At 42.0% G+C, this 23085-nt stretch overlaps 1 protein-coding gene across 8 annotated transcripts in view; it reads right to left on the reverse strand.

The window, feature by feature from the left end:
* TCF20 (transcription factor 20) overlaps nucleotides 1-23085 on the reverse strand; it is a 116130-nt gene that overhangs the window by 6161 nt on the left and 86884 nt on the right. For 5 of the 8 annotated variants that reach the window (XM_052668369.1, XM_052668368.1, XM_052668375.1 and 2 more), the window contains 3 exons: nucleotides 9915-10008; nucleotides 3568-3617; nucleotides 10-137 (listed from right to left, as the gene is read on the reverse strand). The exons of 1 other annotated variant lie outside the window; for it this stretch is intronic. In XM_052668369.1, the coding sequence (XP_052524329.1) occupies nucleotides 54-137; nucleotides 3568-3617; nucleotides 9915-10008 (228 nt within the window). In that variant the 3' untranslated portion in view covers nucleotides 10-53. The remainder of the gene's footprint in view (nucleotides 1-9; nucleotides 138-3567; nucleotides 3618-9914; nucleotides 10009-23085) is intronic. 2 more of the 8 variants (XM_052668372.1, XM_052668373.1) reach the window with 2 other exon arrangements.

Genomic DNA, 23085 nt, shown 5'->3' on the forward strand with positions numbered 1-23085 from the left:
CCAACTCACCTGTGCTTGCTTTTATTTCCATTCCCAGGAGTACACTTCCCCCCTCACCCCCGCTCCGACTGCTCTGTGCTGAGGCTGCCTTTCACCATCTTGTTCTGCAAGGAGGGAAGAGAGCAAGGAAGGAGGGGCTGACAAACCAGCAAGCCAAAAGGAGGAGGAAAAAGAAAACAAGGGAGAAAAGGAAGACAGGGGTAGGGAAAGTGAACATACAGAAAGTGAGAGAGAGAAAGAGAAGTCAGTATTGAAACCAGACACAGATTTTCAGACAGAGTTTTCCCTAAAGCAGGTAAATTTGCAAAAGTAAAGAGTTTGGGACATGGAAGCCTGGTTAAGAAACATAGAATTTAACACAGAAAGGTAGAATGAACTTAGCAACACCACTTAAAACTGCCCACGGATAGCTTAAGACGATCTAAGACTGCAGTGCCACCAAAAGGTGAGGCATCTCATCCCCTGCGCTTCCCTTTCTCTGCTTTTGCATCCTCACCAGGTCTGTTGCAAACAGCACTGACTCTGATGCAGCACAGTGAGCTGGCTCTGTGAGTGGAAGCAGAACCCTTCAGAAGATGATTAGCTTTCACACAGCATTTTCCCTGCGATAAAAGCTGCTATTTTGCAAAAGTAGCACATTCAGGACATGGATGGTTGAAGCATCAATGCTGACAGAAGGAAATGGGAAAGCCCACTGGGGAACATAGGGAAAGGCAGGATAGGTCCCTCTGGACACAGCTTGCTTATGCCTGAAGTGTTAAGCGCAGTTAATGAGGCAAGAAGCACCTTTACTCTCTGGGAGCCACTTATTATGATGAGGTGTATTTACCGACGTGAGGCACGGACTGAAAAAAGGCTAAGAAGCACTATACTGGGCACTCACTGAGTGTCAGTGGATTTATGAAGTTAGCTCTTCCACCCATTAACTAAAGAACAGAGGAGTGAGATATTAGACAGCTACTAATTAGCTACTAATGTTCAACTGCTGCTACCTAATAGCCTGGTTTTAAATGGCCTCATCTAAAGTGTCTTTTCCTTTCAGTTGCTCATGTTCATAGTTTGCAGAAGAACTGATGTAATTTGTTTTCCAGTCACTCTAAAGCAGTCGCTTTCAGCCTTTCTGGCCCCACCTTACAACTGGCTGGAACTCCCCCTCCCAATTACTACAATAAAAAGAGCAGGGCAATATTGTATGCTGCCAGAAATGCTCAGTGAGTCACAGAGCAAGGGCTGAATCACACACAGGCAAAATAAAATAAAAAAATAAATAAAAACTCCCTGCTTGACTGCAAATGATTTGTGTATTTACTAAGCAAATGACAACAAAGTGCAGTGTCAAAAGTTGCTGATGCTGAATTTCTGTATTGAAAGCAACACAGCAGGTGTGGAAGTGGAACAGTTCTGAGCAAAATCCACAACTTTTATTGCTTCATGAGGTACCTCAATCAACATATTTAGCAGTCTACCCCCTCCTGTTCCCCAAGATTACTTCAGAAACCGATGTGCCTTTTCACTATCATCTCCAGAAGTTGGATTCCCCCAAGTAGTTTTTTCCTTTCATGGTCTGGGCATCACCAATGCAAGCACTGGTGACCCAAGCCAGATAAGAAAAACTCCAGAACTGTCTTTCCCTTCAGGCAGTAGGCACCGAAAATAAAAGAGTTCTCAAAGACGTCATCTTCCTGTTCTCTACAGGCAGGTATCCAAAGCCGGGCAGCAGATGGCACTTATGCTGTTGCATTCCACAGTAAAGGGAGCTCACCCTTTCAATTTTCGTTTGGGGAGACCTGCAGGCTCACTGCAGCATTAATACATCCATTTAAACGTGCTGTAAATTTTCAACATCACCTCCACAATTGCACAGAGTACGTTATTTTCTTTAATATGATAAAAGTAGGCCAGTTCTGGATCACAGACTCACTGCTTCCAGAATCTTCCAGCACATTTTAAATACGTCTGTCTAAATACATCATATTGTGGTAAGAAATCTAGAAAGCACTATGAGACTAATTATTTTATGTTTACAAAAGACAGATTAAAGATAATCTGCGAAGACAAAAGACCACCAGATGTCAGTCTAATTCTAGGCAGAGATCTGCAGACAAGAACTAAATGGAGACTAAATGAGAGTAACTGAATTGTTCCCTATTATCATTTATTTTCCAGCATGGGCCATCCATGCTCTCACACCATTTATATGCCATCCAACTGGCCACAAGAGCAGCCATTTTTCTGGAGACTCCTGAGCATTTAAAACCAGTGGACGGATACCCACAGTGTCCCAGAGTTGCAACGTCACTTATGGATAGGGGAAAGTTAGTGGACAAGAGAGAGGATGGATAATCCCAATCCTTATCACATTACTCATATGCACAAGAGAATATGTGCTATGTCTCCTCTTTCCACACAGAGCAATAGAAGTCCAGCACCACTGGTCTGCATTCAGCAAAGTATATCCACATTCTAGGCATAAGCATCATGCTGAATCCATTACCAAAAACAGGAAACAATGAGTCTTTAGAAGAGTCAAGATCCAAAGAGCAGCCAAACGTGTATCAAAGGACTCAGTCTAGTAGCTACCACTTAACTAGATGTCTTGGTTTCAGCGGGGACAGAATTTTTCCGAGCGTCTGGTACGATGCTGTGTTTTGGTTTGAGGACAAAAACAATGTTGGTAACACACGGATGCTTATAGTTACTTGCTAAGCCAAGGCTATTCGCAGTGAAGGGCCAAGGAGCTGGTAGGGAACTGAATTAGGACAGCTGACTGAAACTGGCCAAAGGGATATTTCATACCAGATGACATCAAGCAGAAGGAGTTCTGAAGGAGGGTTCAGCTCACTGGGGTAGCTGGGCACTGGTCAGGGGATGATGAGCAATTGTTTGCACATCACTTGCTATATATGTATGGTCATAACAATATTCCTTTTGCTTTTCTCTTAGGAAATAGTATATCTCAATTCTTGAATTCTACTTTGTTGGGGTTTTGTTTGTTTTGCTTTTTTGTTTTTATTCTCTCCTCATCCCACTGGAAAAGGGGAGAGTGAGCAAACGACTGTGTGATGCTGAGCTACCTGCTGGGTTAAACCACAACACTAGGACAAGGTATTTCACATAGACAACAATGGTTCACGATGTAGTCTAAATGCTTCAGCTTTCCCAAAGCTGTTGAAACCTTTCCATGAGCTATTACTTCTTCCTTCTTGCACCCTCAGTAAATCCAAGAAAAATAAACCACCACAGTTTCAACAAAGCACTTGAACCGATGCAGTGAGCAGCGTTTTAGTTCTATCACAGAAGGCAGGAAAAGAAGCTGGTTCTAACATATCATCAAGAATCTAAAGAATGACTGAACAGACATGGCAAAATCTTCACTTATCTTCTTAAACTCCCTGTATTCTTCTAAAGTTGATGTGTGTCCCCAGAATATACTGCAAGCATGCACCACAGAAGAAAAAAGCACCTCTGATTACAGATGTTATCCAGGTATAAAGCTATTAAAGCAGATTTAAATACCAGAAGAGGACAGCAAAAAAAAACAGGTCTAATACAGGTGAGGATTCTTACCTTGTGCTTGGGGCACCTCACTGAGAAATTCTCTTCGTTTAGTAAACAATCTAGAGGAGGAGAAGACAGCAACTTATTACATTTTTAATAAAAAACAATTTGAATAACACACCACATGTGTTAATTGTGCTTCTCAGGCAATGTATTTTTCATTCAAATATCCTTTTTTTTTTTGTTAGGAATACTATCTTATCAGCACATTTGTCCCTTCCATTCCCAAAGTTGTAGCAATTAAAATTACTACACACCCCCGTGTCACCTGGGTAACCAAACCTAAGCATCCCCAGCCTCCCTAGTACTCTGTATTCAAAAGAATCACAACAGCAAAACTGCAAATCCTGCAACCCAACCCCATTCATCTACTCTGGCCTTCCTTGCACAAGGAAGTCAAACACATCCACCCCATCCCAAACAGACAATCCCTGCTTTGCAGGTCATAGGAAAATTGCTGTCTTTCATCCTACCCCAATGCCCTGCCAACAACAGAGGGAGAAGGGGTGACTGTCCCTTAGGTATGGTTGCATATGACAGTTTATTTACAATCCCAAATCCTGAAGATCAGTTTACACTTTGACACTATGTCTGGTAGCTGGGTCACTCATGCTGCTCTTGGATCTGCTTCCATGATTTGTGTATGCAAAGCTTCTATGACCTAAGAAACCTTTTAATTAATGATTTAAACCTATTAAAAAAAACTGGGGCACCTAAGCAGTGCTTGTTTAGGATTCTACAAAGCAGCTCAGAGAGCTGTGCCAGTGCAGGTGTTGGTACCTCCCATCTCCTCCCACACCATGGGCACTGGCTGACACCAGGAGCATTCAGCAAGTTGCCTACGACCTTCCATCTTTTCAACCTCTCCAAACAGCCAGCAAGGAAAGCCGCAAGATGGTAAATAAAATGTGCTAATTTAAAACGCTCTTAAGTATGCAGCATAACCAGCGCTACCTGCTGTTTCAATCTGCTGGAAGAGTTTAGCAGACAGCAGGAGACTGCAACTAAAGCTTGAGGGAAAGGCTTCCTAGACACCCAAGCCTTGGCAGAGCATCCCTCCGCTATGCAACGTTTATGTTCCAACACAAATGCCTCTGGCCTGAATCAAAGGGAAACAGCGTGCAGTGGGCAAAGTTAATCGAGAGATTTTAGCAAGGAAGAGTAAAACCTTTAATCCTGCCAGGGATAACGATTTCATACGCAGCATTAGCAAATAACATAAAAGAAATGAAATAAATTGTTGTTGTAAGGGCAGGAATTGTACATTTCGACTATATTCTGAATTATCACTGTACAATACAGCGATATCATTAAAATCACTAATCATTAAAAACACAGAGCAGTGATCGAAAAATATACACAGCATGTTAGAAAAGGATTTTTTTTTTCTTGGAAATTTGACGTCAGTAATGAATGCAGTTCTCTATCTGAAAGGAAGATGGCACAAGTATTAGGAAGGAAAGTCAGACACCTTGCACTTCAGGCTTGATCAGAGAATGGAGCTCTGTTTCTTAAGAAGTTTGGCATTTTTTCTTGTAAATACTGATAGCAATCCCAATTAATGAAATTTTTTTGTTTTTCCTAAGGGACAACTGTAGAAAACCAACTGCTCCCTATAAAAATCAACAGAACAGCAGTAAACCAGAAAAAATTGCTCAACATTACCAAGCTGGCCTGGGTTTCAACTGGCAGTTCCAAGGATTTTACATCACAGAGTACAATTCACCACCAAATCAGCAGACACGTAGCTACCATCAGCTTATCATGGCAGAAAGGGAAAAAGAGCAGAGACTCGTCCTTGTTTGTACAGATTTTTCTCCATAAAGCAGTCAGGAAAAAGCCTAAAGCATTTCTAATGGAAGCAATTTTTCTTCTGCAGGCTTCACGCTTTGCCTCACTCTCTGTGTTCTTCTTGTTCCTCATCTTTAATGATACTTGTGAAGACATGGAATTTCTCTTCTCTGAAAATCCTTTTTATTTTGCTGCTATTCGTTTTCACCTAATTTACAATCACGAAATGTCAGTATGAGCTGCTCCCTGTGCTGGATGCTGAGGGTACAAGAGTGCTGCACCATCTGACTGTAGGTGGCAAGGAACAAGCCCAGGGAGCAGATAGCAAATTTCACAAAACAAAGATTCTGTTTCCATGGAGACATCTTCAGGACTAAGTTATCTTGAGACATCACAGGCTCTTTGTAAATTTGGACAGACAAAAGCTAAACACAGACAATGTTAACCACAGTCATTTCCACGTAAAAATTATTTAAGTGGCACTACTAATCTTGATTTCTATGCAAATGGCCAGCAGGAGTTCAGCTGTTTTTTTGCACAGTTCTCTCGCACAGAAACACACCCTACACTGCCAGAGATTATTTTGTATGAGAGAAGATTAAAAGGAAGACTGAATTGGGATATACAAAAGCATCTAAATGTACCAACTGGAAGCTTAGGAAGACATATGCCCTGCACAGCAGCCACTTAGTGTCAACAGCCCAAAATGTGGCTCCTCAGCAGGGTTGGCACAAAGTACGGCAAGTAGCTCAAGTGGCTCTCAGGTATTGCACCCTCCAGTCCTTCACTGTAAACATGCTGCCCTTCACACGATAAGGCACAGGAGCTGACAGGGCACTCGCTTCTAATCCAACCAACTCAGAGGCAGAGACACTTCAGTTCAGTGCAGCTGCCCAGGCGTAAGACACACACTGAATCTCAGCTATGGCACACTCACACTTCCAGGGATGCCAAAGTCACTCTGTCAAGCACTTAGTGTTTATGACTTGACATACCCTAAAAAGCAGTTCAGTAAGTGTTTTTTGAATATATTTTTTTTCTAAGATACAGAAGCAGTCATATGTATTCCAAAGGCCTGAGCATGTTGTAAATGTCTGCACAAACTTCTGAGGACTCAGCATCATCTCCTCCTTAAAGGTGGCTGCATCCTTCATAGTGGGGCGGCTGACTTCAAAGCAAACTACCACAGGGCTCAGGGAACTTGAGAAATACCTACACCTGATTCACTGCAGCAGCACTGCATCACCAATAAAAAGGTTTATAGGCAGACAGCAGGCTGGCGAGAGAGAAGAGAATGCTGATTTGCTTCTCCAGGAAGCTCACATTTTCTGTTTGACTATAAATGAAAATGAAGTCCTATTCCTTACAACTTGTTTCTTTTATACTGACTGGAAGAGCATCTATAGATTAAGACAGCTTGATTATTCCCACAGGTATAAAGAATTGCAAGGAAGGTCCTACTGTCATGTCATCAGGCTGAAATTTTCAATTCCAAGAACGTACGTCAAGCTGAGCTCTTCTGTTTGTTTTGGTTCAACACCTCAGCTAAAGCAGTCCAACCATTTCCTTAAAACTCTTTCTTGGAAAAATTATTCTGCCAGTGCTCAACATCCTGGGCAAACCTTCTCTGAAAGACTCTAACAATATTCTGGTTTGCTATGGGACCAGAACAGAATTTTAGCCAAGGCACTCTCTTGCAACTTAACACAAAACCAGCAAATGTCACTCTGTGCAAGGAGGTAAGGGGATTTTAATCTGCACATTCTCAGAGAGATTTCTTCTATTTTAGTAGCTAAATCCTTTGCAATTCCAACAACTGTGCTTCTTCTTGGGCCTTAGATTTAGGCATCAGAGCCAAAAGCTGCAAAGTTGTCAGGGATCCCCTTGAAGGCCCAGGAAGTCTCAAGAAAGGACATGGTCATTTCTCCACCGCAAAATGGGAAGCTCTGGTGCAGAAGGCAGCAGAAGCAAAAAGGCTAATGGGATGGGAATGTGGAGCTGGAGATAGAATGCAAACTGGCAGGTTGCGGAGAGTAGGGCTCAAAGTCAAGAGCAGGGAATGAAGGAGGAATGGAATCAGAAGCATGTGATCCCACAGAGTAAGATGTGAGACTTATGCAAAGACTGAGGGAAGTAAATGGGACTGGCTGGGTTGGGAGAGAATCAGCAGAAGGAAGAGAAGACTACATCAGGAGTGTACTTCTGCCAGAAGACTGAAGACTAAGAATTAGTGGGATGAGAGGAAACAGAGGAAAAGCAGAATGAAGAGAGGGAGAGGCCCGAGTCCTTGCTCTCAGTAAATCATACTGTACCTGGACTGAACACAGAGATTCACAAGTTTCATCATTCCTCTACTATTGTTTAAGTATGCTCATGAAACAGCCAAAGTACCCCATCTCCATGCAGCTCTCATCTACCCAGTGGCTTGCAATTTATTCTTGCCATGTTACTCTAAGTGGGTAAACCAGCTTGGAATGGTGCCCTCTGACAGATGGCCACATGACAAAGCTATGTCTCATGACAGAAGTTAGAGCAGAAGAAAATGAGGCAAGCAGAGCCTTGGAACATGAACACAGAAAGCTACTCTAAAAAAGCCTCAAAGGTTACAGTGGCAAAATGAATGTTAGGCTATACCAAATGTAAGGTAGCCCACTTCAACAAATTATACGGTAAACATATTATACTACATTTAGCATGGATTTAATACTATGAATTTAAGAGTAGGACTATATACTGGTTTTCCATAGAATACTGCCTCTTCCACGCATGGAAACTACTCTTGAGAATCAGTCATGATTGTTCAGTGAATGTGTCATCTGGAGAATCCTACTGCATTTTCTGAAGTGGTGTTAATGAGGAAGATATATCTGAAGAAAAAGGACAATATCTTAATTTTGTTATTGTATTTGGAACACAGAAAACACTACATCAGGTACACAAAAATTCTTATTAAGCACCCTGAATTATTGGGCACATTCACTATAATTTTACCTTGTATCTTCATGGCACAGAAAACGAGAAGTCATAAATCAGGAACAAATCACTAAATATGCAGACAAGTTTGCTAATGTTCACAAAACTCTTCAGAGATAAAGATTACAGAATTTCACAACTCTACTTTCTGAACTGAGATGGGAAAATTTCACTCAATAAAACACAGAATCACAAAGTGTGGATAACGTAATGTTCATTACTGGAATATCCCTTCATCCTGTGAGTTGAAGTGAAGCCCTATCTATTGAAAAATAAGTCTTTAATTAGGTGCTTACTATCTCCTAAGATACATTCCTAAGAGATCATCATTAAATTTACAAGGACAGCCTTATTTCTGCCCTTTTTTGAGTGTGCAATTTCTGCAACCTGAGTAATGTTTCTTTAACGCTGCATTCCATGTACAATCAAGGCTTCTCTATCTATGCTGCGGTATTAGTCGTATTCCACTGCAATACTCTTTGTATTAAATACATTTCTATTGGAATAAAATGCGATGCTCCAATAGGGTGGGATTTCACAGCAAGAAGTGAAATGCAGTCATTCAGAAATGAGCAAACCTACTTCAAGCACTGTAGTATTTGAAAAATAGCACAAAACAGGTGGAGAAAGAAGTGGTCTGCTGTGGAAATGCGATAACAAATTGGGAGCTTGCATTTATATGCCAGTCAAGAGATGCAAACTTGAATCCTTACCTCCTTGCAATCGGACTAAGTTTTGTACAGTGTGAGAAGTGAGTTACAGAGTACTGGAAGAGCTGGGCATTATTTATTCTGAACTGTTTTGTTGGTGGTTTTTTTTTTTTAATAATTCAAGAATAAAATTTATCTCCAGGGAAAACTTACTCTTGCACACAAAATACCAATTCAACCCCAAGCTCATAGCTGAAGATAGTTTAAAACTCACAGAACCTCTTGTAAATTGTCGTGACATACCTTACATGCATTCCTCTTACCTTTCCTTGTGTCAGAGGAGACTGCACAATCCAAATCTTTTATTCTGTTTTAATTTCCAGACATCTATTAACAACATTCTAGTGAAGCTTTTTTCCTGCAACCAATTGTTCTGTCTTCTATACAACCTCTGTTCACACCAGGTGAACACCACATTCCATAAAGGCACGTGTACTCACAGAACTCCAAACTCCTCCTCTAATCACTGAATAAAAAGTGCAAATTCTGCAAACCATTAGCTTGTCCAATGGTAACAACTGGACCTAGTTGTTATCAGCTTCTAAGGAGGGAGAAGGAAGGCTGTACTGCTAGTGGTACTGAAGATACTACACTCTGCACTTGAAATCACTATTATCTTTACAAGTGATACTCTGAAAGAGGGGACATGTCTTTCTGGTTGCTTGCATCCTTTTCTTTTTTTGCCATTCTCACACAGCAGCTGCATTTCAGTTGCTGCAGCTGTGTTGTGTAAAAACAATCCTGCATTTTCAGGTAGATACGTATCACTGCAAGTTCCATTTTGTCCCAGTGCATTACTGCACGATGTCTGATGTGATCCATCATCATTTCTGTTACTACATCAGTAGTTAGACATACAGTTAGCATGGCATTTCTTCTTACCTGCATCGATGGCACATGGGTAATGGTATCGGAAGGAGCAGCCTTTGTTGTAGCAGCCTAAGGTGGCTCCTGGTTCCTGGCAATGGGAACATTTCTGAAAGGGAAAACAAGAAATGGGCAATGAAGACTGTAACAATAATTCCAAATATGTGCTTTTTGCTGGGAATCAACCACGTTGCAGCACACAGTTCTTGAGTATCACAACGTTATGGCTTTATACATCACAGAAAGAAAGGCCTTTTGAATAAAGGCAACATAAGCTGTTTCAAACACAAAACTTTTCAGCTGTGCTTAACCAGGCAATGTAGATCAAATGCTCACACCAGTCATTCAGACAGAACTTGGAACACTTCTCTCAAATCCATCTCATTGACCCATGTTTCAGCACCTGACAATGACATCAGTGTTAAAATTGGAAAAGAGCTTTTTTGAATCTACAGCAGCTTAAAAATGAAAATTAGCATGACAAAGATGATTTAGAGGACACCATTAGTGCAAAAGTAATTTGCTGACATCGGTTTCCTCACCACTAGCTGTTCAGGAAGATCAAGGCCAAGTTGAACATTTTTTCACAGGTGATGAAGAAAGGTTTACCTGGAGCAGGGGAAGATGCCATCAAGGAAAAATACCTCACTGTCACAGAAATGGCACTTCTCCTGAAGAAGCGCTCACAGTGCTAGAAAGATGCCACATATTTATTTTCAAAGCAGAAAGATTCATCTGACGAATATGTTCAAGTTCCATTACCTAAATCCTATCACCTCAACTGGTCAATGATGTATTTGATTGTATTACCAGACAGATGTGAACGCAACAGGATGAAAGCCACTCGCCCATTTACTTCCTCTCGAGTGACTTTACAGATGTAGGCCTACAGCACACCTCATTCAGACAACAACTCCTCTTACTGAATGGATACAGTGAGTGATTTGCATTAACTGATCTTAGATCCTGATGAAAGCTGGCAAATTAACATTTTGCAAAGAAAAAACACTTCAGTCACATCTAGCAGAGGGCTGAGAGGCCACTCCTATATGAAAAGTAAAATGCAAGAAGACCAGTGGCAGAAAAATATTAACTACAACTTCTCAGATGTACCTAAGAAACACAGAGACTCTGGGTTTGCTGATAAACATGACCAATATAACATGGCTTCATACACCTGAATGAACACTTCACCTTGAATTCAGGCTATGAGAAGTCGCTTTGGTCAATGATTGCACATGGATGAGATGACCTAAAATCTCTCTTCCTTTTGGAGAAACTGTTGTCAAATTACATGCACTCCATCAACTCTACCAGCATGCAACAGCCATACAGCACATGGAACAGATGTGCTTGAACCAGCAGCATACCTGGCACTGCACAAAAGCACCATTTTTCTGCCAAACGAGGAGCCTCATATGCCAGGATGGCTGCATCAGCAAGACAGCACTTCTTACATCCCTTACACACGTGTGGCAGTGCGGGCCTGCAGGACAGACGTGGCCAATGATTACAGCCACAGAGAAATCCCTCACTCTGAACAAACAGGGTTTTGATTGCAGCACTTCACAAAAAACCTAGGAATAGCTGACAGTTGTTGCTCTTCCTGCTATTCTGTGTGATGCTGACAGCGATGACTAGGTTGCATTTAAACGACTGAATGAGGATGAAAGCAAAATTAGCTCCAGCCATAAACCAGGTGGCCCTCTTCAAATCAAAGCAGATGCAACTAGCAGCAAAGCTTGTGAAGCATCACTTCTCCTGACATGTACAACTCTAGTCTCAAATGCTGCCTTCTCTTTTCACTTATGCCAAAGCTTTTCGAGCCTGATCTTCAACATTCCCTTTTTCAACGTTCCGATTTAATACTGTTTCTATCTTCTAAGCAGTGAACGTGTGTCATGACAAACTACTATTTATAATGTAAGGAAAGTGCCCCTGGGGCCCGAAAGAGACACGCAGGAAGCTTATTTTTGCCTGTCAGAACATGAATGCTGGTTTCCAACCATTAAAAAAATAATAATAAAATCTAACACAGTATTTAAATGCACACTGAAACACATGGACCTCTGGCCAAACAGCAATGTAATTCACTCTCACGGGAGTAAAACCGAGTTTCATGTATAAAAAATGGCTCTTCCTGGCTATGAAATCAACCCTATAAGATTATTGTGTACTGGCAGCAGTCCCGGATTCACCTATGCCAAGTATTCACAAAGTGCAGCTCGAGGAGCTCTGGATCAGAGTGCTTTACCTGCAAGCTTTATACTCCGTCTCAGATGTGGCAGACCTAGATTAATTATTCTAACAGGACAGAACCCAAATCAACTATTCTTTTTGAACAAGGATATGAATTTCTAGCGTTGTCCCTTAGAGGCATTCTGTCCTCCCCACTTTATCTCATCTTTGAAGTACCACTGCGCCGTTGCAACAGCAGAGGTCATTCTTCCCTGGAACACTGTGTCCTGCACAGAGCAATCAACAGGAGCCTATGAACTGCAACAGCAGAGATTAAACTGCAGCTATGTCAAAGATTTCTTAAAACTAAAAAGGCACATCGTAAGAGCACACTGTGCGATACAGCTGAAAACAAAAAGACCCCTAGCAACATTTTTGATACTTTTCAAACTGTTAATTTAGTCTTTGAACTAATTCTTCATTGCATCGAATGTGGTTCATCCTGCTATTCTGAAACTCGCAGTGGGAATATGACTGGCAGATTTTCAACGTGCCCGTAGTGCTCAGCTGAGGATGGGCACAGATATTTTCACATGGGTTGTAGTTGGGGCCGATTAGGCAGGAAAAGTGAGTGTTTAAGTTTGCTGAGGATGAGCACCAAGCCTTTTCTTCCCTTGTTTTCAGTCTGCCCGACCAACTAGATTATTGCCAAGGTTACCTGCAGCTACGCCCACAGCAGCAATTCCCCAGCGGACTACAACACCATTGACTGCTCAAGGCAGAGATCATCTGCTGCTGCTGCCTCCCCTGCTGCTGAACAAGTCTCCATTCTGCCAGATGCTTCTGCTTTTCACAAGCCACTGACAGTCTAATGGCCCCGTTTCTCTTACCTCCTGGGACCCCCGACCATCTGCTTCTTCCAGGGGAAGCAGGGGGAACCACAACACAGTAACTACTCTTTTCTTTCGAGTCCTTCCTTCTTGACACACCACACAGCGACTGAACAAAGCAGAAATTCTACAAAGTTATATGGTCTAAAATAACTTAGAGTTCACCACTGAACTGTTGAAAGAAACGATAACAATGCCACGTAGTTTCCAAATGTCTCCAAGTTTTCCTAAAACACACAGAATATAGCAAATGTAAAAAATTGTAGATGGTTTCAGATCTCATTTGCAAGACACTGCAGTTGTGCCTTGAAAGATAAAAAGATGCATAGCTCCTGTCAGCACCTTTTGAGGCTCTGGTGAGAACGATATCCTTACACATTTACATTCCAGAAATAGACAGACAGATAATGGATACACTGCAATTAGAACACTTTCTAAAGCCCAAACAAAACCAGGGGATTTCATACATGAAATAAATAAACTGGGCTCAATAATCTCTTATCATTCTATTTCATCCATGAGCAAATCTAAACCCAAAGTCCACCGCCATCCTGCGGCCACTCACCAGCAGAGGGTAGCAGCCTGCTTGTCACCTCCACAGGAATTAGAGCATTCCCTGCCAGGGTAGCAGCACTCGGCCTCTCATGGGAAGAGAAATTCCTTTTGCTCAGTAAGCAGCCTGCTTAACCTGCCCTGCCTGACAGAGCAGAAAGCTGGTGCTTGGAGCGTGCTTCCAATGGGAGGTGCCAACGGGCAGCAATCATTGCCAGGCAGCTAATCAACTCCTGGCTTAAATTAAAGAAAAAAAGAAGAAAAAGAAGACCACACAGTGAAGATTGATTCAGAGGTCCTATCTCCACCATTCATCTCTGGCCACAGCGCACATACATCTCACTTACAATAGGCTGGAGAGACTGAGAAGTGCCATTTAGAAGAGACACTCCATCCCTTGAACTACATTATCAATAGTATTAAAGCCAGATACAACCTCTCTACTCCTCCATGCTATTAGCAGCCCATTTCTTCCTCGTTACAGCTCATCATTCTCTGTCTCCCAAAATGAAGCAACACCAACATGAAGCATGAGAAGTATTAGGACAACCACCACAGCTCAGAGGAGAGGTTCTGATTCACTCACAACACTATGACATCCTCCAGCTGCTTTCCTTTTGCTTCAAGGTTTTTGGGTTGGCTCGGGTTTGCCACGCACTCTATCATTTTTGACTGGAGACTTTATTAGAAGACCTTTCTTGCCCATTGGTTGCTTATTTGAGGTTCCCACCAGTGCCCCCCACACTCAGGCTTCATTCTAAATTCCTTTCCTCAAAGTACAGCACTGTGTTTTCCCCCACCCTCTGTTTTCTTCCCTTTTCCTTCACTTTGCTCCCCATCCCCTTTTTTCAACCCTTCCTGAATACCAGCATCAAGAACACATACATGGATTAAAAAGCAAAGTAACCAGCTTAAAAAAGGAAGGAAAGGAAGGAAAGGAAGGAAAGGAAGGAAAGGAAGGAAAGGAAGGAAAGGAAGGAAAGGAAGGAAAGGAAGGAAAGGAAGGAAAGGAAGGAAAGGAAGGAAAGGAAGGAAAGGAAGGAAAGGAAGGAAAGGAAGGAAAGGAAGGAACACGGCATTAATTACAAAGGCAAAGTCTTCACTTTCTACACTGTATGAATTTTCTGTACTTTTTCAATTCTACGCCCTGTTGTGCTTCCTGGCAAGTGGGGAGATGACTGCATCCAGGGAGCTGCGAGGAAAGCTGTGAGATGTTTGCTGCCACACACAGTGGTGAAAAGTGCTGTATGCTATAAGGGAAAGGAAGAAGTGATTTGGGGAGACTGCTGTTAAAAGGGACTGAGATGGAGAATGATGGTGGGCTGACATTGTTAGGAAGCAGAAGAGAAAGCTTCTTCGCTGATGCAGAGATACTGATTAATGAAAAATTGCTTTTGTGATTGGGGCTTGAGATAACAAGCAGCAGAAAAGGATATGGAATGGTTTGCTCCATTTCCTGTAAAACAATTGATGTTCTCTAAAAAAACATGCACAGAACATCAGAAAAATGAACCCCACAATTAAAAAGAAGAAAAAAAATCCTTCAAACGTGCACTATGAGGAGGTACCACCTCTCAATGGAGATCTACTTCTGCAGCAAGCAAGTCAAGTACGAAAAGAAAAATAATCACAGCAGCAGAATTGGGCAGCTATCATGGATTCAACAAAGTAAGGACTACTTTAGATTTTGAGATTTCAGCAAACAGATAAATCAACAATCTGGAAGATGTTGTAAAGCTGTGCTGTAAAGCTGCATGAAGAAACACAGTGAAGAGTCAGAACTGCAGTGCTGCATGGGCTGCTGAAGCACAAAGGGAAGCTGCAGCTCAAAATGGATGGCATGGAAAAGAATGAAATATCAGAGCTAAAAAACATCTTTAAAAGGGAAATCCTATTTGATACACACAAAACCGATTAAACTGATTGCAGTACAGCAGAAGCACTTCAAATGAACAGTGATCACATCTATTTCCCCCAACTCAAAGAAAAAAGAGAAAGTAACAAGAATAGAGATACATTGTTTGTTATGACAAGGAATGGCTCGCAGCAAAGATTTCTGAGGCCTTATGCAGACACCTGGGCTGTTTGTACTAAATCTCAAAATGAGGCCAAACAATAGTGTGGAAAAACTTGCAAACTGTGCAAAACTATCCAAGGAAGCCAAATCTCAACGGAAAGGAGCTGCAAAGAAAGATCTTACTATGCTGGGTAACTGCATGATAAAATGGGGATGAAACTTAACGTTGGTGAGTACAAAGTGGTACGCATGGAGAAAAATATTTTCACCTATACATATACACGATTATAGACTCTAAATTTGCTGTTACTGTTCATGAGAAGATAAAAGGAGCCATCTTAGACACACCATACAGTACCTGCAACTGCAAAAAAACCAGAACGCAGTTATTAGGAACAGATAATGAAAGCGAGGCCTTCATTATCTCCATATATTAGTCTTATAATATCCTGACATCCTGAATGGTGTGTGTGGTTCTGGCCACCCCGTCAATAAAGGAATACAACATATCAGGAAAAATAACATAAAGACCACAGAGGTAAGTAGGAATATGAAGAGTTTCCACGTGGGAAGGAAGGTAAGTATTTTGGTAAGAGAGGTAACTGAAAGGGGACTGAGATCTACAAATCAAGTATTGTGTGCATGTGGGGATGATTCCTAGCCACTTTCAAGGAGAAGAAAGCAAATAATGCAATCATCAGACTGCAGGTTAGAGATCTAAAATAAATCCACTTCTCTACACAACAAATAATTAGACAATAAAACTCAATGCCACGGGCGGCTGTGGTGGCCAAAAGACAAGTCATTTCAACATCAGATTAGGCAAATTCATCAGGGACAGATGCATCATTGACTGCCAACAGCGATCTGAAAGAGACAACTCTAGAGCTGTTACTGGTAAAGCAGACAAAAAACATCTAACCATCTCTCCACACACCCCTGGTTTGCTACCCACCTCCAAAGACAACTGCTCCTGGCCACTGCTGGAGATGGCACACAGCAACAAAATGCTTTTGTACCTGCCCAGCATGGCAACTCCTCTGCAGACCAAGAGATTTAACCAAAATTCCTCAATAAACAACAAAAGTCCCATGATTATTAAAAGGAATGCAGGCACCCAGAAGTATGCTATGAGGTTACAAGCTTTTAAGACTCCTCATCTTGCCTCTGGAACAGGAAGGCTGAGCTCAACTAATGCTATATAAAAGGGCTGAAATCTGATCTAAGCAATGAATTCATGTTCACTGCTCCATACAAGCCTAAGTGCTTCGTTCACTTGGTAGAGTGATCAAAGGCTTAAATGTGCACGAACCTGTGCTAGGAGATGAGACTGGAAAAAGGCTGAGAAATCAAGGAGATACGAACCCTCCCTGCCTCTCAGGCAATAGAAAGAGAAAAACCAAATGGAATAAAAACTGAGTGCAACTGAACTTGAGCAGACTTCAGATACTTCAGGAACACACTAGAACAGATTCAGCAGAACTAATGAAAACTGCTAACTTAAAATGGCAATGGGAAAGTGCATGTAATTTTAAATTAAGCAGGCTAAGTGTACTCCTCTGCAGGCAGTAAGTTTTATGTTTTAAAAGGAATATTAATAGCCAGACCAGCATGCCCAAGCAGACCAGAAATGCCTCACTCTTGTTTCCTTTGACAACAAAGTGCCACCCTGAACAAGAGAAACATTTCAGACAACCACTTATGAGTACAGGGATTTGAATTTGCTAAAGCATGCTATTCTGTCTAAAAAAATTACACAGTTTATGTTATCTTGGCTATTCATTTGGGGATTTAAATGTGCAACAATAAGTGCAATTTAGCTAAGAAAAGGTCTGAAAGATAGAAGAAGAGACTTAAAAGAGGGAAAAGAAATTCAAATTTCCAAGCAGTGATTATGTGATAAGGAGATACATGGCTGCAGGAACAGCATGCTCAGCAGAGAGAGCATTTACCCCAGCTGGATTTTCTGCCAGTCCTAGAGTTCTTTCCCAGCCATTTTGGGTATTGATTATGGGAAACATCCAAGAATGTGGCCAATCTCTGCTCAGCACAAGGTCCGATGAACACAGTGTAACACAGCACCCCAGTTGCCTTCAAACAAAGCAGTGTCATCACCGTGAAGGAAGAGGGTTGGGATAAATTAATTACCAAAAACTCTCCTTCATAGAGCAATACATATTAATAAAACGGCTGGAAGGACATGAAAAAATGACATGAAAACTCAATTCTACGTTTGTGCTGAGGAATTTGTTTTCAAGAGGCGATATGAATGATGAGAACAGTCAAAAAAAAACCCAAAATAAAAAAGATGTTTAGTATTTTTGAAAAATAAATGGGAGGTTAGATAAGGGCCTGCAAAGACCACGACTCCATCGCTTAAGAAGTTAAAGTGTATTATTAAGGGCATTTATCCAAATGCTTCTTGGACACTGACAGGCACAGTGGAGCAACCACTATGCTAGGAAGCCTGGTACAGTGTCTGACCATCCTTACGGTAAGGAAAAGACACAAGGAAATAACTCACTGAAGCAGACCTTATTAGTGGCACATCAGAAACAACCGTACAGGCTTAAAAAGTAAGACGCTGCTTTTGAGCAGGGCAGACTGTAAATGGAAAAGATTTTGACAAGAGATTAAATACCAGCGCAACCCAGCAGGAAAACAAGGTGCAGAAGGATTCCACTCCTGCTAACAATTCAGTCTGTAACACTGCACAGAAATAAGGCAATTGTCATTATCTATAATAATCTCTGCACGCCGTCGTCATAAACAAAGCCCCACTGTGCAAAGACGCTTCTGTAACGCTGAGCAAAACGCCGGTGGAGGCAAAGGGGTGAAGTGGGAATGACGGGACTGGGAGCGGAGTCTGTCAGCAGCAGGCAGCACGTCCCTTCGTGGCAGAAATCCCAGCAAGGAGGGCTTTGAAGAAATGCGCAAAGGAAAACAAAGGCAAACATGCAGGTTCTTGAAAGTGACACACTTCATCTAGGGAAGTATGGGATGCACTGGCGGGATGCGCATCAGAAATTCTTCAAGGCAGATAAAGGAGAAGTATGCAGGCAACTGCTGTAATGAGGAGTAATCTGAGGTGTAAGGAAGGGGGAAGCAGGCAGTTGAGTGTGAAAGAAGCAGGTATGCAGAAAGGATGGCTTAGAATTTTTTTCAATATTCCCAATGGACGTTTATTCAATAATAACAATTCTTAGATTCAGATCTTAAGAGCTGTTCCTCAGAGCAGAATACGTACCACTGCTGGGTGTAAGGTGCACTGTGCACCTTACACATGAACTTCTCTAGGAGAAATAGAAGCCTGCAGAGCACACAAACATTGCTCTGTGGCTAAAGACAGAGTGATGGGGAGATGGCAACTCCTGGCGGCATGGCCCTGAGGAGCAGAGCCCAGAGGGCAGAAACACTCCCCAGGGCCACTGGTGGCTGCTGCCCAGGGGAAGTGAATGCCCAGGAGTGCATGTCCCTGTAGTGATGCACTGTCACAGAACATACGTGTTGAGAAAGGAAAAAAGCAGAAAAAAGCTGGAATGCAGGGTCATGAGCTCAAGCAATAGATAACCAGTCACACCCCAGGCAAGTGAAACAACTCAGTTGTTTCGGTAGGCATTGATGAAAAAACCTCAGATATAGAGGAGGTTTTTGCTGTTAAAAAGAAACAATCCTGGTGGCCAAAAACATAATGGGCTTAAAGAAGAATGTGTTAGTTCACTACTCAATAACCACCAAAAAAACCCCCAAAACTACAAACAACGATACGTGTGCTGCTTAAACAGCTCATTACAATAACAACTGCTTTTCTGAAGTGAATTTATTTAAAAACAGCGCAGAATAGGGCTGGCCAAAGACACATATCACTATCTCCAGTAAACGAGGAGCAGTTCAGAAATGGCAGCAAATATAAAGAGCAGCAGAAAGTCAAGGCCAGACAACATTCCGGTTGGAATGCATAAAGTGCCAGGGTAGTGACAGGAGTTCTTCCTCTGAAGGATAGGCTAGATGTTCCACTGGAGAAAGAGCTCCTTTTGCCTAAGGAGTAGTGTAGCTCCCCAAAAAGGGAGTGGAAAAAGAAAAAAAAGATAACGAACACAGAATCATATTAATGAATCACAGAACAGATTGGGTTGGAAGGGTCCTTATCCTTAACAATCACCTGGTTCTACCCTTCCTGCCACTGACAAGGCTGCCACCATGAGATCAGGCTGCCCAAAGATCTTTTGGCCTTGGGTCAGGACATTGCTGAACCATGATAAAAGCAATAATATCACATAACTACTTGCAAACTACATCTTAAGTGTTTACATATCTGTGTAAGATCACAGAATCATTAAGTAAAGAAAAGACCACTAAGATCAAGTCCAACCATCACAGTTGATTCCCACCATGCCCACTGACCACATCCCTCAGTGCCACATCCACACAGCGCTGGAACACCTCCAGGGACAATGACCACCATCTCCCTGGGCAGCCTGTTTCAACAGGTAAGAATCTATACTGAGATAAAAAGGACTCATACAAGCCACAGAACTGGAAATAAATCACTGTGCAAGACCAAGAAGGAATTTCATTTTCACATGAAGCAGACATAGAACGATAGGGGCAACTTTGGTTTTAGTTTATTTCACACAGACACACTCTCTTCTCATTCCTTATTCCTCCATCTTCTGAAGGCTCTCACTCAAAAGCAGAAATGCAAGTCAGCAGTAAAGCACTCTTTGTCAGGCAGCGTCAAAGACTCAGAATGGAAAATTCTTCTTTTGGCATTGCCCTTGAAGGTATTAGTCGAGAAAGCAGAATAACACAGAATCACAAGGTTGGAAACGACCTGCAAGATCATCCAGTCCAACCACCCTCCCATTCCTATCAGTACCACAAGCACTAAACCGTATCTCGTAGCTCCTCATCCAGGCGCCTCTTGAACACCACCAGGGACGGCGACTCCACCACCTCCCTGGGCAGCCATTCCAGTGCCTGACCACCCTTTGAGAGAAAAAGTTTCTCCTAATATCCAACCTAAACCTCCTCTGGTATAACTTTTGCCTTTTCCTCGGGTCCTACTATTTGCCTGGGAGAAGAGGCCAGACCCTTTTGCACCACAACCTCCCTTCAGGCAGTTGTAGAGTGCAGTGAGGTCTCCCCTGTGCCTCCTCTTCTCCAGACTGAACAATCCCAGCTCCCTCAGCCGCTCCTCATAAGGTTTGTGCTCCAGACCCCTCTCCAGTTTCGTTGCCCTTCTCTGGACACGTTCCAGGGCCTCAGTGTCTTTCATGTAGTGAGGGGCCCAAAACTGAACACAGTACTCGAGGTGTGGGCTCACCAGTGCTGAGCAGAGGGGGATGATCACCTCCCTGCTCCTGCTGGCCACACTATTTCTAATGCAGGCCAGGATGCTGTTGGCCCTCTTGGCCACCTGGGCACACTGTTACCAATATGTTGGTAACTTCATCAAAACTCCTATTCCCCAGGATCTGTCTCTGCACACTTCTACTCAGCAGCATCACTACAGAGCCTGTATTCTTGCCAATCACAGTATGTGACACTTCAAAGGAAGTATAATTAAATTTGAGTACAGGAGTAAAGAGTGCATTAAAAAATTCCTAAAATATTTTTATATACCTACAGTGGAGCTGTAGGAATCATTCTAATGTAAACAATTTCCTAAAATTAACATCTAAAAACTGCTTGTAAAGCAATTGTAAAGCACTGGTTATGCACTGTGCCAGTCTTGAAATTTCAGTGGAAATTCAATTTGGAGACCCTCCTCCATAAAACAAGTTTTAATAAATATGGGGACTATCATTACGTTCAAGCTTGCATCTTCAGCATTTGAACTTACTACAAGAAAAGAGAAAACTAGTATTAGATGAACACACAACATCATCTTCTGTGGGGTTGAATCTCAATGATACAACAAAAACTTTTGAGTGACTTCACTTTCTCTCTTTTCACGTACTCAACTAAAACACACAAGCTCGTACCAGCTCCCCAATGTGCAATTTAATTATGAATATTTCAAACATACTACCGTTTCAATTTTCAAAGAACTCTACAAGTCTGTCTTGATATAAAATGAGTGTTTTTAAAGCACATTTTATTGAGTAATTGTCTTGTCAAAAGTTGCACAGAGAACTGTGATACTATAGGCACGGGCTCTGAAACAACCACAGCTTTCAAAACTCAACTGAAGTACCTGAAGTTGCCTTATTCTCTTAAGTCTCATACAGATCAGCAGTATCTTCTAGAGGAAGTCTCTATTTCAGAAATTCATGCCAGGACTTTTTCTCTCCCTTCATAATAAAGCTTTTATGAGCTCCACACTCTTCTGTAATCACCAGTGATTTTCTTAAACTTAGAAAGTCAGAATAATGTAAGGAAGGAGTCAAAGGAGCATGAGAAGTTGCAGTTAAACAGCTCAGTGCAAAGTACCAACAGAATTGTATGAAGGCTACTTCTGAAAGCAATGCTTATTTTATTATGTTGGCCCATGATGTCAGCAGCGATACAGAAGAACAGGCTGACCCTTCCCACCAATCATCCATTTTGTTGCTGCGTGACACAGGGCAGCAGAGGGGCATTCTGACCAAATGGTGCCTGCCATGCAAGTGCATATGAACCAAAGGTGTGTCACTGAATTCCTCCATGTGGAAAAAATAGCACCCACTGACACTCATCGATGCTTGCTGAACAGTTATGGAAACCACACAGTAGATGTGAGGACAGCAAGGCGGTGGGCGGCCTTTCAGCAGTGGCAACAGCAACAGCCACGTTCTGGAGGGCCATGTCGGTTTTTCTGAGCACAGCACTCAGGTTCTTGTTCACTGCTGGCAAAAAAATGCATTGCTAATGGTTGTGGCTACATTAAAAAATAGCTTACATTTTGCTCTACCCAAGAGTGTTATCCCACTTTTTGTATCTGCTGTAGCTTCCACAGAAATAAATAGGAGGCCTTACTTTCAGAGCAAGCCAGGTATTTTGCTACAGCAGAAAAAACCGGAAATGACAAATGTGTTGAATTACACTTAAGTGATTTAACTGTAAATCAGAGAAAAAAAAATTGAAGCAAGAAATAGGAAAAATATGTCACTACCACATGAAGGCCACATAACCAGTTTTTACTTCCAACCTTTCCTTGTATTTAAGCAAAAAAAAAAAAAAAAAAAAGCTTAGGACATGGACAATCAGTTGACTGAGGTAAGACTTAAGTATTTAAGCTATGAGAAGTTGTGCAAGCAGCCCTCAGAAGAGATAAGCAATCTATTTATAACATTGCTAGCCTAGGTAGGGGGAAAAAAACATTACAGCTGGTACACACAGAGCTCCAGGGATGCTTTGCTACTGCAGTACTAGTCTTGGGTAGTCACTAGTGTATGCTAAGTCCTGTAATGTGCTCTTACCAATCATTCAGGAAGTCTGAAGACAACCAAAGTAGATCTACATGATACAGTCACAGCCTCAACACAAGTGAACTTTTCAAAGAAACTGGAGCTATTTTAATCCTTTTAACTGCAGAGAAATGCCTGCTCGAGGTTACTCTGGCTGG

Source organism: Tympanuchus pallidicinctus, unplaced genomic scaffold (genome assembly GCF_026119805.1).
Source record: "Tympanuchus pallidicinctus isolate F22 unplaced genomic scaffold, pur_lepc_1.0 scaffold8, whole genome shotgun sequence".
In the NCBI taxonomy this organism is placed as follows: domain Eukaryota; kingdom Metazoa; phylum Chordata; class Aves; order Galliformes; family Phasianidae; genus Tympanuchus; species Tympanuchus pallidicinctus.